Source organism: Mobula hypostoma, chromosome 7 (assembly GCF_963921235.1).
Source record: "Mobula hypostoma chromosome 7, sMobHyp1.1, whole genome shotgun sequence".
Taxonomy (NCBI): Eukaryota; Metazoa; Chordata; class Chondrichthyes; order Myliobatiformes; family Myliobatidae; genus Mobula; species Mobula hypostoma.
Genome location: NC_086103.1, coordinates 16,043,794 through 16,059,837, shown reverse-complemented (window position 1 = coordinate 16,059,837; position 16,044 = coordinate 16,043,794). Strand labels below are relative to the sequence as shown.

The following is a 16,044-nucleotide window of genomic DNA, read 5'->3' as shown; positions in this document are numbered from 1 at the left end:
TGGGTTTTACAGACCCTTGTCTGTCCACAGGGGACAGAGGTGTGAGTTTGAAGCCAGATATCGGGACCTGACAAATCAGGGTTTCAAGATAAACCTCAAATATGAGGAAACCTGCAGATGCTGGAAATTCAAGCACCACACACAAAAATTGCTGGTGAACACAGCAGGCCAGGCAGCATCTATAGGAAGGGGCACAGTTGACGTTTCGGGCCGAAACCCTTCATTAGGACTTGTGCCCTGACGAAGGGTCTCGGCCCGAAATGTCGACTGTACCTCTTCCTATAGATGCTGCCTGGCCTGCTGTGTTCACCAGCATTTTTTGTGTGTTTCAAGATAAACCTGCTGTCTTTCTCAAAGGCATAAAGTCAAACTGAAGTTTATTTGATAATTTTTGGAGATGCAACACAAAACAGACCGTTCCAGCTTTTCGCCCAGCACCCCTGACAACCTCCAATTTAACCCTAACCTAACTAGAAGACAATTTACAATGACAAATTAACCTGTTAACTGGTACACCTTTGGACTGTGGGAGCAAACCCACGTCCATGGGGGGGAACATAGAAACTAACTCCTTACAGAGGAAACCAGGATTAAACTCCAACCTGCGACGCGCTAATCTGTAGTAGCATTGTGCCAACTTCCACAGAATATTGCACAGCTGTAACGAAAAGCTTACTTGTAACAGCATCACTGGCTCGCAGAGCGTCAGATAAACAACAGTCACTGGAAAAGATATAAATCAGAGATAAATAATATGCAAAATTAAGCATGATAGAATATAATCAGAACAAAAAGGTGCAGAGTGGTCCCAGTGTTGCTTTACTGAAGCTTGTACCAGTTGGTTCAAAAGCGAGGTGGTTGAGGGGAAGTAGCTGTTGCTGAACCTGGTGGTCTAGGGCTTTGTTTTCTGTACCTTCTCCCGAGAGGAGCCAGTAGGAGATGAGCTGGCCTGGATGATGGTGATCAATGCTGCCTTCTTGATGCAGCACCTCCTGTAGACACTACCAATGGTGGGGAGTTATGTGCCTGTGATATATTGGCATGACTCCATCTCTCTCTGGAGCTTCTTCTGTTCCTGTGCATTCGGACTGCCGTACCAGACCATGATGTAACCGTGCATTCAGTGCCACAGTGAAGAATTGTGTGAAACGTTGAGAGTTTCGGAGCCTTTGCTTGGGGAAAAGAACGTTCTCTCCACAATCTTTCAGCCACTTCTTGTCCAATTCCAGAGTTCCATCTTTCAGTCGAACCCAAGCATCAGTTGCGTCTGAGAGGGGAACCATTCGTGGCGACATGCACTGGCCTCAGTGACAGCCTCAGGATAATTGTGAATTGGGTAACTCCGCAGGGAAAGGTCAGTTTGAAATTTATTCTCCTTTTTTATCGAGTCAGATTTGTTTTGTTCCAGTAGAGCAGTAGGAGGGAGACCCACACCAGCGCTGGGAGCCTCCTCCCACCTGCCTGGGGTTACGTGGGACCTGGTCATTGGCCAACTCGCTCACCTCACTGGGGTGGGCTTTTACGAGAGTCCCTCTCATGGAAGCTCGGCCAGAACCCTCCATCATAAGACCAGAAGATACTGGAGTAGAATTCGGCCATTCAATCCATCATGTCTACTCCACTATTTCACCATGGCTGAATTTTTTTTTCAATCTTGTTTTCCGACATTCTCCTAGTAACCGTTAACCTCTTACTAGTCAAGAACCCATCAAGCTCTGCCTTAAACGCACCCAATGACCTGACCTCCACAGCCTTCTCAACGAATTCCACAGAGTCACCGCCCTCTGTCTAAAGAATTCCTCCTCATCTCTGTTCTAAAGTGATGTCCTTGTATCCTGAGGCTGTGCCCTCTGGTGCCAGTCTCCCCCACTACTGGAATCATCGTCTCCATGTCTGATCTCTCCAAGCCGTCCAGTAAACAGAAGGTGAAAATCCAGGGGGATTCTCTCTCCCCCCACCCCATCTCTGTAAGCCCTGGTGGCTGAGTAACAATTCCGGACCTGTGCCTCTTGTCCAGCTGCAGATCATGATCAACCTGTGGGTTTAATCAGAGGTTCAATCTTCTAGATCCTTTCACTGAGCCAGGGAACGCTGTCTCCCAGACTCAGCATCCTCTGGTCCTCCACCTCCCCTCCTTAACAGCAGACTTCAGGTCACATCTCCACCTGTCTCTTCCTGTACTGTACTTCCGTTCTGAAACAGGTGAGATTCAATGAGAAATAGAGAGAGAAAAATGGGAGAGTCAGTGAGCTCTGGGAGAGTCAGTGAGGAGGGGAGTGTCTGTGAGCTGTGGGAGGGTCAGTGGGTGGGGAGAGTCAGTGATGGGGAGAGTGTCCGTGGGAGGGGATTCAGTGATGGGGAGAGTGTCTGTGAGCTGTGGGAGGGGATTCAGTGGGTGGGGAGAGTTAGTGATTGGGAGAGTGTCTGTGACTGTGGGTGGGGATTCAGTGGGTGGGGAGTCAGTGATGGGGAGAGTGTCTGTGAGCTGTGGGAGGGGATTCAGTGATGGGGAGAGTGTCCATGGGAGGGGATTCAGTGGGTAGGGGTATCAGTAGTGTCGGTGATGGGGAGAGTGTCTGTGGACAGTGGGAGGGGATTCAGTGGGCGGGGAGAGTCAGTGATGGGGATAGTGTCTATAGGCTGTGGGTGGGGATTCAGTGGGTGGGAAGTCAGTAATGGGGAGAGTATCTGTTGGCTGTGGGAGGGGATTCAGTGGGTTGGGAGAGTGTCTGTGGGATGGGGAAGGGTTGTGACTCTTGGACCGAACGCTCTGGACTTCCCTCCTGCTTGGACAAACGCAGAGATCCATTTGTAACTGCATTTTCCCTCACCAGGTTCTCGAATTGAAAGAACGTCGGGAATATGGGGATAAATTCAGACTAACCTCAGAGCTACGCATTCTGAATGTGAGCCAGAACGATACTGGGATCTACACCTGCCTGCTGAAGGGGGAAGAGTCTGGGGAAATTGTGGAGCTGCAGTCTGTCTCCTCTCTGCATGTTATTGGTAAGGATGTCCCTGACTGACTGTGCACGGAGGGGCCACTGGCCCAGATCGGGAAAATGTTACAAACTCAGTCAACTCAATCACTGACAACGGCCTCCGCAGCATCGAGGACATCTTCAAAAGTGATGTCTCAGAAAGGTGGCGTCCATCGTCACGGACCCCCATCACCCAGGACATGTCCTCCTCTCACTGTTACCAGCAAAGCGATGGTCCAGGAGCCAGGAGACACTCACTCAATGATTCAGGAACAGCCTCTTCCCCTCTGCCATCCGATTTCTGAATGAATAATGAACCCACGAACACCTCCTCACTACTTCACTATTTTCCCTCTCTTTTTGTACTACTAATTTAATTCAAGTTTTTATATATGCTTATTGTAATTTATGGCTTTACATGCATTCCAACGTACTGCACCACAAAGCAACAAATTTCGTGGCACAAGCTGGTGATATGAAACCTGGTTCTGATTGTGATTTGTGAACCCTGACCGTCTCTGTGCCTGAGGGTGGGGAGATGGCGAGAGCAGCCCCCTCACTCCAGGTGTGAGTGTCCAAAGACAGGGTCAGCAGGAGTGAATCTCTTGTGCTGGGGGGGGGGGCAACCTGGGGCTGCGTTCCTTTGCTGATAAGCCGTTGGCAGAGTGAAGGATCGCAAGGGCTGAGGAGGGGGCCGCAGGCGCAGGAATAGTGAAGGGCGAATGTCTTCACTCAGAGGGCGCTGGAATGCGGGTTTGCTGTTGATATTTATTTATTTATAGATACAGTACAGCGCGGAACGAGCAACCCACCAGTTTAACCCTAGCTGAATCACAGGACCGGCTGGTCTGTTTACTGTGGCAGGAAGCCGGATACTATCATTCTGTGAGACGCATGCTCTCACAGGATGGTCGTACCGACTGCATAGGGACTGCACTCCCCACTCCAACGCCCTGGGCTGAAATGGGGTCGTGCTGACGGTGCACCTCTGTGAGAAGTTTGGATCGGTACATGGATGGGAGAGTGTATGGAGGATTATGGTCCTGGTGCAGGTTGATGGGGCTAGGCAGAACAATAGTTTAGCATGGACTAGATGGGCCAAAAGGCCTGTTTTGGTGCTGTAGTGCTCTGTGTCTCGATGAAGAAGTTCCCTCTCATATTCTTAAATGTTTCACCTTTAACCCATGACTTCTAGTTCCCTTCTCACTCATCTTCAGTGAAAAAAGCCTGCTTGCATTTACCCTGTCTATACCCCTCATAATTTTGTATACCTCTCTCAAATCTCCCCTCAATCTCTTTTGTGCCGGGGGATAATATCATAACCTATTCAACCTTTCCTTATAACACAGGGAATAGAAGATTAAATTCAGATCCAGGGCACCCATGGGTTCCTGCTTATGTGCCCCATAAATGACGCCCTCAAGCAATTCCAGAAGACTGGCCACAAAACCTTTACTTCAGAATCAGAATCAGGTCGATTATCACTGACATATGTTGCGAAACGTGTTGCTTTGTGACGGCAGTACAGAGCAAGATATGAAATATTTCTATAAGTTACAAATTAAAAAGTGCAGAAGAGGAATAAACAGGTAGTCAGCATGGACCACTCAGGAATACGAAGGCAGAGGAAACAAAGCTGTTCTTAAAATTCTTCAGGCTCCTGTACCTCCTGATGGTGGTAATGAGAAGAGAGCCTCTTCTGGATGGTGAAGATCCTTCGTGATGGATCCTCGAAGCTGGGAGGCCAGTGCCCACGATGGAACTGGCTGGGTTTACGGCCCCCTGCAGCTGTTTCCGGTCCTGTGCAGCAGCCCCTCCATTCCAGACGGTGATGCAACCAGTTCGAATGCTCTCCGTGGTACATCTGTAGAAATTTGCTAGAGTCTTTCTTGACTTACCAAATCCCCTCAAACTCCTAATGAACTGTAGCCACTGTGCCTCCTTTGTGACTGCGTCAGTGTGTAGGGCCCAGGAGAGATTCTCAGAGAGGCCGACGTCCAGGAACTTGAAGCTGTTCAGCCTTTCCATCACTGACCCCTCGATGCGCACATCTCTCCTTCAGGTGTTTCATTGTTACAACCTTCACGCAGCATTCCAGCATCTTGGCGAATATATAGAGCACAGAACATCGACCAGTACCGCACAGGAACAGGCCCTTCAGCCCACAGTGTTGTACTGAACCAATTAAATTAGCAACCAAATAGCCGTCTAAACTAATCTCTCATTCTTACACAATGTCCATATCCTTCCATTGTCCTCACATTTGTGAGCCCATCTAAACACCTCTTAAAAGTCTCCAGTGTATCTGCCTCTACCACCACCCCAGAACAGCCAAGTTTGTCCAACCTCTCAGTATAGCACATGCCCTCAAAAGTGGGCAGCATCCTGGCTAATCTCTTCTGCACCCTCTCTAAAGCCTTGACATCCTGGAATGGGCAACCAGACCTAACCAGAGTTTTATAAAGCTGCAACAAAGGATAATGAGAGATTTGATAGAGGTCTCAAGATTGTGAGGGGTATTGATAGGGTAAATGCAAGCAGGCTTTTTCCACTGAGGTTGGGTGAGACTACAACTAGAGGCCATGGGTCAAGGGTGAAGGGTGAAACGTCTTCACTCAGAGCATTGTGAGAGTGTGGAATGAGCTGCCAGCACAAGTTGTGGATGCAGGTTCGATTTCCGTTTTTAAGAGAAGTTTGGATAGGTACATGGATGTCCAGGGTATGGAGGGTTTGGTCTCGGTGCAGGTCGATGGGAGTAGGCAGTTTAAATGGATTGACATGGACTAGATGGGCAGAAGGGCCTGTTTTGTGCTGTATTTTTCTATGAGATAATTTCCTGACTTTTGAACTCAGTGTCTCGATTAATAAAGGCAAGCGTGCCATAAGCCTTCTTCATCGTCCAATAAATAGTCCAATGTTCCCAGATTCCCCTCTCTGTCCTTTCTAAAATAGGGCTCACATATTCCTCTAGGGCCCTGTACCATCCTAAGTCTACAGAGGCTGAAATCTGCTTACTCTAAGGTGGCTGTTTTTGGGTCGGTGGGATTCATCATTCTTCTCAGGCTCAACTTCTGTAATATTGCATATTCTTACCCACGGAGTTCCTCATTCTCATGATGCACTTGGTTCCTTACTGTTTCCGGGAGCCCTTTATGTTTCATCTTCTGCGAAGACGCTCTCAAGTATTTGTGAACTGCAACCATTTCCTTGTGGGGACGTGAAAAATGGGAACAGAAAAGGCTATTCAATCCCACAGAATCAGGCTTGTTAATACTGACATAATCCATCAGGCCATTCAGCCCATCGAGTCTGCTCTGCCATTCCATCATGTCTGATTTATTATTCCTACAACTCTATTCTCCTGAATAGAGAACCTCTGCTTTAAATATACCCAATGACTTGGCCTCCACAGCCATGAATTCCACAGATTCACCACCCTTGGGCTAAAGAAATCCCATGCTGTACTAAATGGACATCCCTCTGTTCTGATGCTGTGTCCTCTGGTCCTAGACTCCCTCACTATACGAAACATCCTCTCCACATCCACTCTATCTGTGCCATCTGGTCCTATACTCCCTCACTATAGGAAACATCCTCTCCACATCCACTCTATCTGTGTCCTCTGATCCTAGACTCCCCCACTATAGGAAACATCCTCTCCACATCCACTCTATCTGTGTCCTCTGGTCCTAGACTCCCCCACTATAGGAAACATCCTCTCCACATCCACTCTATCTGTGCCCTCTGGTCCGAGACTCCCCCACTATAGGAAACATCCTCTCCACATCCACTCTATCTGTGTCTCCACATCCACTCTGTTGAAGCCTTTCAATATTTGATAGGTTTTAATGAGATCCCCCTCTCATTCTTCTAAATTCCAGTGAGTACAGGCACAGAGCCATCAAACACTCCTCATATGTTAACCCTTTCATATCCAGAATCATTCTCGTGAACCTCCTCTGGACCCTCTCCAATGCCAGCACGTCTTTTCTTCAATATGAAGCTCAAAACTGCTCACAATAATGGTGACTGGAGAAATCATTCTCTCTTCATTCCTGTAGAGATTCCCTCCGGGAAGCCCAGATTCCATTTTTTCCACCTCTACAGGCAGGAAGGCCAAATTGCAACCACTTGTTGGTTCTGCCCACATTATTGACATCCTGAGAACACGAGCCGGTGGTTAGGACAGGAAGGATGGAGACGGATCTTCAGCCGGCTGTGAGTGGTACACGTGCGCTTGCTGTCTCTCCCGAGCCGCTACAGTCAGCGTCTGGGGTGCAGGCAGGTAAGGCCGCGAGCGCTGAGCAGTGATCCCTCTTCACCGCTGTGGTTGGCTCCAGTGTTGTGTCACTTTTGTCCGGATCCTCCCCCTTAACCTTTGCCACCGTGGATGAGCCTATGAGGATCTAAGGCGAAACTGCACTGTTGGGATTTCAGGCATTCACAAGCCTCTTCACCATGACAAAGCGATGATTGTTGGAGAAGAATATGGAAAATGGAACAGTACAGCACCGTGCAGGTCCTTCACCCACGAGTTCAGCTCTGACTTAGAGACAGTTCAGGCTCCTAACAGCTCGCAGGAACTCGACACACGAGGGGACAGCGGTGGGAAGGGCCAGCAGCTTCAAGTTCCTTGGTGTCAACATCTCTGAGGGTTTGTCCTGGGCCCAGGATGCAATCATGAGTAAGACGTGACATTGGCTATATTTTATATGTCACCAAAGACACTAGCAAATTTCTACAGATGGACCGTGGAGAGCAGTCTAACTGTCTGCATCACCGTCTGGTGCGGAGGGGCCGCTGCACAGGATCGGAAAAGGCTGCAGAAAGTTGTAAACTCAGCCAGCCCCATCATGGACACCAACATCAGGGACATCTTCAAAAGGCGATGCTTCATGAAGGCAACATCCATCGTGGAGAATCCCACCGCCCTCTCCTCACTGCTACCATCAGGGGGAAGGTACAGGACTCAACGTTCCCTCCACCATCAGACAATGACCTATGACCATTTTCCTCTTCTTTTAACTGTTTATTTTTATTATAATTTATCGTACTTGTTTACGTATTGCATTGTATTGCTGCCATAAAACCACAAATGTCACAGCAGATGTTTGTGATAATAAACGGGACTCTGGTTCTAATCAGGAGCAGCTCCCTGCCGTAACCCAACCCCTGCCTGCCGCCTTCCCACATTTCCCCTGCAATATCCATGGCAGGTTTTCCATCCTTCCTGTGGGCGCTCATGCGGACCCAGTCAAACCTCGCCCATCCCAGTCATCTCCCTGGCCCTGCTCCGGTGTGTAGCCCATTCACTGGGGCTCTGGCGAGACCGACAGCGGGGGAGGCCCCGGTTGTAGGGCAGAACAAGCCCTCAAGCCGTGGGGTCGCCTGTGGCCGCTGCACCTGTGAGAGACGCTGGAGGTGGTGGGGCACGCTGGGTTGGGTTGGGGACTGGCCCCTCCCAAGTGAAAGACAACCTGGACTGTTTTTGTCTCCAGTTACACGAGCACCTGGTGAGCAGACTGTCGTGAGCTTGTTCTTGCTGTCACCCACGCACCGACAGTCAGGGCCGGGATATTAGATTATGAGGACACTCAGTCCTCTTTTATTGTCATTTAGTAATGCATGCATTAAGAAATGATACAATGTTCCTCCAGAATGAGACAAACTAAGACTAAAAAAACTGACAAAAACCACGTAATTATAACATATAGTTACAACAGTGCAAAGCAATACCATAATTTGATAAAGAACAGACCATGGGCATGGTAAAAAAAAGTCTCAAAGTCTCTCGAAAGTCCCATCATCTCACGCAGACGGTAGAAGGAAGAGAAACTCTCCCTGCCATGAACCTCCAGCGCCGCAAACTTGCCGATGCAGCACCCTGGAAGCACCCGACCACAGCCGACTCTTGAGTCTGTCCGAAAACTTCGAGCCTCCAACCAGCCCTCCGACACGGAGCACCATCTCTGCCGAGCGCTTCGACCCCGACCCCGGCAACAGGCAATAGGCAAAGCCGAGGATCTGGGGCCTTCCCCTCCGGAGATTCTCGATCGCACAGTAGCAGCGGCAGTGAAACGGGCATTTCAGAAGTTTCTCCAGATGTTCCTCTGTGCTTCTCACGGCTGTCTCCATCAAATCAGGATATACCGTGTTTTTGCGTGACTGCCTCATATGTGCTGTGTTTATTGATGCATTTATTTAGTGATAGAGTGTGGAATCGGTCCCTCAAGTCACACCACCCAACAACCCCCAATTAACTGGAACCTAATCATGGGACAACGAACAATGAACTTCGCTGGTATGTCTGGAGTGTGGGAGGAAACTGGAATAGCCAGGGAAAGCTCACAGTTTCCTCCACCTTCCAAGCACGTACGGGTTAGGGTTAAGTGGGTTGTGGGCGTGTTATGTTGGCGCCGGAAGCGTGGTGACACTTACGGGCTGCCCCCAGCACAACCACAGACTGTGTTGTTGTTGACGCACATAATATATTTCACTGTATGTTTCGATGTTTTGATGTTCAGCAAGAGACCATCCATTGGTTGGGCAGTATGCAAATTAGAACGATAGGATGGGAAAGCTGTTGCCCGGGCAACAGGCTCCCTCCCCATCTCCACGCAGCTGATGAATCCAAGACCGATAAAGTTTGATGTCACAGGAATTGAACTCAACCCAGGACTGACTGCCTTAGGGACTCCAGCTCTGGATTTTCCTCAGGGTTTACTCCCGAAGCCTTCCCCATGAGTGGGTATAACCGCAAGGCAGCGGAGGTTTGAGATCAGAGTTTTCCTTCTCCTAGATAAGCTGATGAGCCCCATGTGTCCAAAGTTTTAAGGCACCAGTAACCCACCTTTGCCCCTTCTCCTGTCGATAGAAACGGTTCTACCGGGCTTAGAAGCCAAGCCACACGTGAAGGCCAGGAGCTGGGCTTGGTTGTCAGAGTCTGTTTGAGTTGCATGCCATTGGGAGAATTTAATAGGTAGTGGGAGCTTGTCCCCATTACCACACTGGCTATGACAACCTTAAAGAACATGTGACAAATAGAGCTAATCTTTATCTTTGCCTTGTCATGTCACGTCTCTGCAGAAGAGCCTTACCTCCAAGTATTCACGGAGCAGAAGACCGAGCTGTACGTAGACTTCGGGGCCAACTTGCAGCTGAGCGTGATGGTTGAGTCATACCCCGAGATGCTGGACTATCACTGGATCTACCCGAGCAATAGCAACTACACCGATCACACAACAACCATGACCACTGTAGAGGAGTACAGGTAACCCGGCACTACTGGGAACATGGTCCCCGTCCCAACCCCACTCTGGCAACCACCCACCTTCCGCCTGGCTCTCGGCTTTGATATGCAGTTAGGCCTGTCACCCCTACTGGGCACAGGCCGCTGACAGCAGATCACCAGAGTCCTGTGTCCTGGGCCACTCGATTGCTGGAAGGTTCTTCAGGCCTGTGGCTTCCATGGTCATGTGGCTTTCACCAAACGACTTTATAACATCTTAAACCTAGAAGAGTACAGCACAGAAACAGGCCATTCAGCCCACAATGTTGTGCTGAACCAGCTAAAAAGCAAAGCAAAAACACCCAAATACTAATCCGTCCCACCTACACAATGTCCTTATCCCTCCATTTTCCTCACATACTTTATACTTTATTGTCGCCAAATTAGTACTAGAACGTACAATCATCACCGCGATATTTGAATCTGCGCTTCACACTCCCTGGATTACCAATAATAAATATTAAATTTTTTTTTAATAGTTAAAATTAGTAAATATTAAAAATTTAAATTATAAATCATAAATAGAAAAACAAGAAGTAAGGTAGTGCAAAAAAACCGAGAGGCAGGTCCGGATATTTGGAGGGTACGGCCCAGATCCGGGTCAGGATCCGTTCAGCAGTCTTATCACAGTTGGAAAGAAGCTGTTCCTAAATCTGGCCATACGAGTCTTCAAGCTCCTGAGCCTTCTCCCGGAGGGAAGAGGGATGAAAAGTGTGTTGGCTGGGTGGGTCGTGTTCTTGATTATCCTGGCAGCACTGCTCCGACAGCGTGCGGTGTAAAGTGAGTCCAAGGACGGAAGATTGGTTTGTGTGATGTGCTGTGCCATGTTCACGATCTTCTGCAGCTTCTTCCGGTCTTGGTCAGGACAACTTCCATACCAGGTTGTGATGCACCCTAGAAGAATGCTTTCATGTGCCTATCCAATTGTCTCTTATGAGTCTCTAATGTATCTGCCTTTACCACCACCCAGGCAGTGCATTCCAGACACCCACCAATCTCTGTAAAAAAAACTCACATCTCCTTTGAAATTACCCCCTGTCACGTTCAATGCATGCCCTCTGGTATTAGACATTTCAACCCTGGCAAACAGGTGCTCTGTCCACTCGATCTGCCTCTCATAATCCTGCAAACCTCTCTCAGATCTCCCCTCAGCCTCTGGTGCTCCAGAGAAAATAGCTCAAGTTTATCCAGCCTCTCATTATAGCACATGCCCTCTAAACCATCTTTGTAAACCTTTTCTGCACCCTCTCCAAGGACTGACACCCATCTGATAGTGGGTGACCAGAACTGTACACAATACACCAGATGTGACCTAACTGGAATTTTATAAAGTTGCAACCTCTTGACCTTCGAACTCAATGTTTTGACTAATAAAGCAAGCATTCCATAAGCTTCTCAACCACCTTATCACCCTGTGTCGCCACTTTCAAGGAGCTATGAACTTGGATCCCAAGATCTCTCTGTTCAACAACACTGTTAAGGGTCTTGTCCTTAACAGTGTACTAACTCCTTGCATTTTGCCTTACCAAGCTGTAACACCTCACATTTATCTGGGTTAAGCTTCACCTGCCATTTCTCTGCCCACATCTGCAACTGATCTATGTCACGCCATATTCTTTGCCAGTCTTCTCACTACGTACAACTCCAATCTTGGTATCATCTGCAAATTTACTAACCCACCATCTACATTTTCATCCAAGTCAGTTATGTGCATATATCACGAACAGCAGAGATCCCAGCGTAGATCCCTGCGGAACTCCACTCATTAGAGACACCCAGCTGGAATAAGTCTCTCCAACAACGACCCCCTGTTTTCTATGTGTAAGCCGGTTCTGAATTCAAACAGCCAATTCGCTACAGATCCTGTGCATCTTAATCTTTTGGATTAGCCTCCCATGAGAGACTTTGTCAAATGCCTTACTGAAATCCACGTAGCCAACATCCACTGCCCTTAGAAGTTAAAGTCTGTCCCGAGCCTTTGTGGCCCATCAGGCCAGTGCTTATGCCGGTTTCTGTGGCGTCAAGCGACTGAGAGTACGTCCCGGATAGTACGCCAGTCCATCGCAAGGTTAACCCCCAGCATTTTGCTGGTACCCATTTTCAGCTGGGTGGACTGGAGCAGTGTGTGGTTAAGACTCGAACCCACGACCTTCATATTGTGAGCCCAACGCCCTAACCACTTGGCCACGCGCCACATAACATCCACTGCCCTACCCTCATCAATCTCTCTCTCGTCATTTTGTCAGAAAATATCTGTTGATAAGGCATGACCTGATGTGCATCAGGCCACGCTGACTCTCCCTAATTAGGCCATGGGTTTCCAAATGCACATATATCCTATCCCGAAGAATTTTCTCCAGCAGTCTCCCGACATCTAATGTGAGACTCACCGGGCTCTAGTTTCCAGGATTTCCTCTTGTTTCCTGCTTAAATAGAGGTACAACGTTAGCCACTTGCTAGTCCTCCAGGTCTAGGGCCCAGCAATCTCGTCTCTTGCCTCCGTCAATAAATTGCGGTAAATCCCATCAGGCCCTGAGGACGTATCCGCCTTAATATTCATTAGGAGGCCCAACACTTCCTCCTCCTTGACCTCTAGGAGGACCAACACTTCCTCCTCCTTGACCTCTAAAGGCCCTGAAGCATTTATACACTCAGTACTGATCTCCTGGTCCTCAACATCCTTTTCCTTGGTAAATACTGAAGTAAAGTTCTCAATTAAGTACATCATTCATATTCTCTGCATCCAAGCAAATGTTTTCCCCTTTATCCCTGAGTGGTCCCATCTTCTCTTTAGTTATCCTTTTCCTCTTGATGTATGTATAGAATGTTTTGGGATTCACCTTTATTCTACTTGCCAAGGACTTTCCATGGCCTCTCCTTGCTTTCCTTTTTATTTATAATTTTTTTTTATTGAAGTTCATCATCAAACAAACATTTCCATAAGATGTATTTCAGATATTCTATATATATATATCATGTAGTCATATATGCCACAAATCTCCACATACTATTTATCTGAGGTATACACTTATAAAAAAGAGAGGAAAGAAAGAACAAGCAAAAGGAGAAAACTATGTACAAGTAGAGAGTAACACACATCAAAGTTGCTGGTGAACGCAGCAGGCCAGGCAGCATCTCTAGGAAGAGGTACAGTCGACATTTCGGGCCGAGACCCTTCGTCAGGACTAACTGAAGGAAGAGTTAGTAAGAGATTTGAAAGTGGGAGGGGGAGGGGGAGATCCAAAATGATAGGAGAAGACAGGAGGGGGAGGGATGGAGCCAAGAGCTGGACAGGTGATTGGCAAAAGGGATACGAGAGGATCATGGGACAGGAGGCCCAGGGAGAAGGAAAGGGTGGGGGGAACCCAGAGGATGGGCAAGGGGTATAGTGAGGGGGACAGAGGGAGAAAAAGGAGAGAGAGAGAAAGAATGTGTGTATATAAATAAATAACGGATGGGGTACGAGGGGGAGGTGGGGCATTAGCGGAAGTTAGAGACGTCAATGTTCATGTCATCAGGTTGGAGGCTACCCAGATGGAATATAAGGTGTTGTTCCTCCAACCTGAGTGTGGCTTCATCTTTGGGTAGCCTCCCACCTGATGGCATGAACATTGACTTAAACTTCCGCTAATGCCCCACCTCCCCCTCGTACCCCATCCGTTATTTATTTATACACACACATTCTTTCTCTCACTCTCCTTTTTCTCCCTCTGTCCCTCTCACAATATCCCTTGCCCTTCCTCTGGGCTCCCCCCCCCCACCACCTTTTCCTTCTCCCTGGGCCTCCCATCCCATGATCCTCTTGTATCCCTTTTGCCAATCAACTGTCCAGCTCTTGGCTCCATCCCTCCCCCTCCTGTCTTCTCCTATCATTTCGGATCTCCCCCTCCCCCTCCCACTTTCAAATCTCTTACTAGCTCTTCCTTCAGTTAGTCCTGACAAAGGGTCTCAGCCTGAAACATCGACTGTACCTCTTCCTAGAGATGCTGCCTGGCCTGCTGCGTTCATCAGCAACTTTGATGTGTGTTCCTTAAATCTAGTATCCAGTTTATTCGGCGTAAAATCCGAGTCATATGCACACCATTTAGGAATTGCAATATCTCCCTCTAGTTTATATTCTTTTATAATAGTTTTCCATATTTTAAGAGTCCATTTCACCCATGGGTTATCAATAGTATTTATGTGCCTCTGTAGGTTGTTATCAGCCAAAATTGCCTGTATGGGGATGGAAAGTATCCCCCCTCAATGTTTTTCCATTGAGTGTCGTATGATGGGTTGCACCAACATATCACAGCTCTCAACTGTGATACAAAATAATAATCTCAAAGAGAAGGTAGGCCGCATCCCCCCTTTTCCTTGGCTAATTGCAAAGTTTTGAGAAGAACCCTAGGCCTTTTACCTTGCCATATATATCTTGAATACATTTTGTTCCATTCATTGAATTGATTTTGATTAATCTCTATTGGTAGGGTCTGACAGGGATATAATAGTCTGGGCAGTATATTCATTTTAATAGATTCAATCCTTGAACTGAGACTAAAAAAAGGAATTAGGTTCCATCTTGTTATATCTTCCTTAATTTTTTTACACAAACCCCATTTCCAGAAAAGTTGGGATATTTTCCAAAATGCAATAAAAACAAAAGTCTGTGATATGTTAATTCACGTGAACCTTTATTTAACTGACAAAAGTACAAAGAAAAGATTTTCAATAGTTTTACTGACCAACTTAATTGTATTTTGTAAACATACACAAATTTAGAATTTGATGGCTGTAATACACTCAACAAAAGTTGGGTCAGAGTTAAAATAAGATTGAAAAGTGCACAGAATATTCAAGTAACACCGGTTTGGAAGACTCCACATTAAGCAGGCTAATTGGTAGCAGGTGAGGTATCATGACTGGGTATAAAAGCAGCGTCCATCAAAGGCTCAGTCTTTGCAAGCAAGGATGGGTCGTGGCTCACCCCTTTGTGCCAAAATTCGTGAGAGAATTGTTAGTCAGTTCAAAAGGAACATTTCTCAACGCAAGATTGCAGAGAATTTAGGTCTTTCAACATCTATAGTACATAATATTGTGAAAAGATTCAGGGAATTCAGAGACATCTCAGTGTGTAAAGGGCAAGGTCGGAAACCACTGTTAAATGTGCGTGATCTTCGAGCCCTCAGGCGGCACTGCCTAAGAAATTGTCAGGCTACTGTGACAATTATAGCCACCTGGGCTCGGAGTACTTCGGAAAACCATTGTCACTCAACACAGTCCATCGCTGCATCCAGAAATCCAACTTGAAACTGTATTACGCAAGGAGGAAGCCATACATCAACTCTATGCAGAAATGCCGGCGAGTTCTCTGGGCCCGAGCTCATCTCAGATGGACCGAAAGACTGGAACCGTATGCTATGGTCAGATGAGTCGACATTTCAGCTAGTTTTCGGAAAAAACGGGCGTCAAGTTCTCCGTGCCAAAGATGAAAACGACCATCCAGATTGTTATCAGCGAAAGGTGCAAAAGCCAGCATCTGTGATGGTATGGGGGTCCATCAGTGCCCACGGCATGGTGAGTTGCATGTATGTGAAGGTACCATTGACTCTGAGGCGTATATTAGGATTTTAGAGAGATATATGTTGCCATCAAGGCGACGTCTCTTCCCGGGACGTCCAGCCTTATTTCAGCAGGACAATGCCAGACCACATTCTGCACGGGCTACAACAGCGTGGCTTTGAAGACACAGAGTGCGTGTGCTTGACTGGCCTGCTGCCAGTCCAGATCTATCTC

General features: G+C 47.6%; 1 protein-coding gene across 1 annotated transcript in view; it reads left to right on the top strand.

The window, feature by feature from the left end:
• Positions 1–16,044, top strand: part of LOC134348845 (macrophage colony-stimulating factor 1 receptor-like) — a 111,633-nt gene that overhangs the window by 34,952 nt on the left and 60,637 nt on the right. The window contains exons 2-4 of the mRNA XM_063052626.1: positions 1,230–1,354; positions 2,835–3,006; positions 10,068–10,251. Coding sequence (XP_062908696.1) covers positions 1,230–1,354; positions 2,835–3,006; positions 10,068–10,251 — 481 coding nt within the window. The remainder of the gene's footprint in view (positions 1–1,229; positions 1,355–2,834; positions 3,007–10,067; positions 10,252–16,044) is intronic.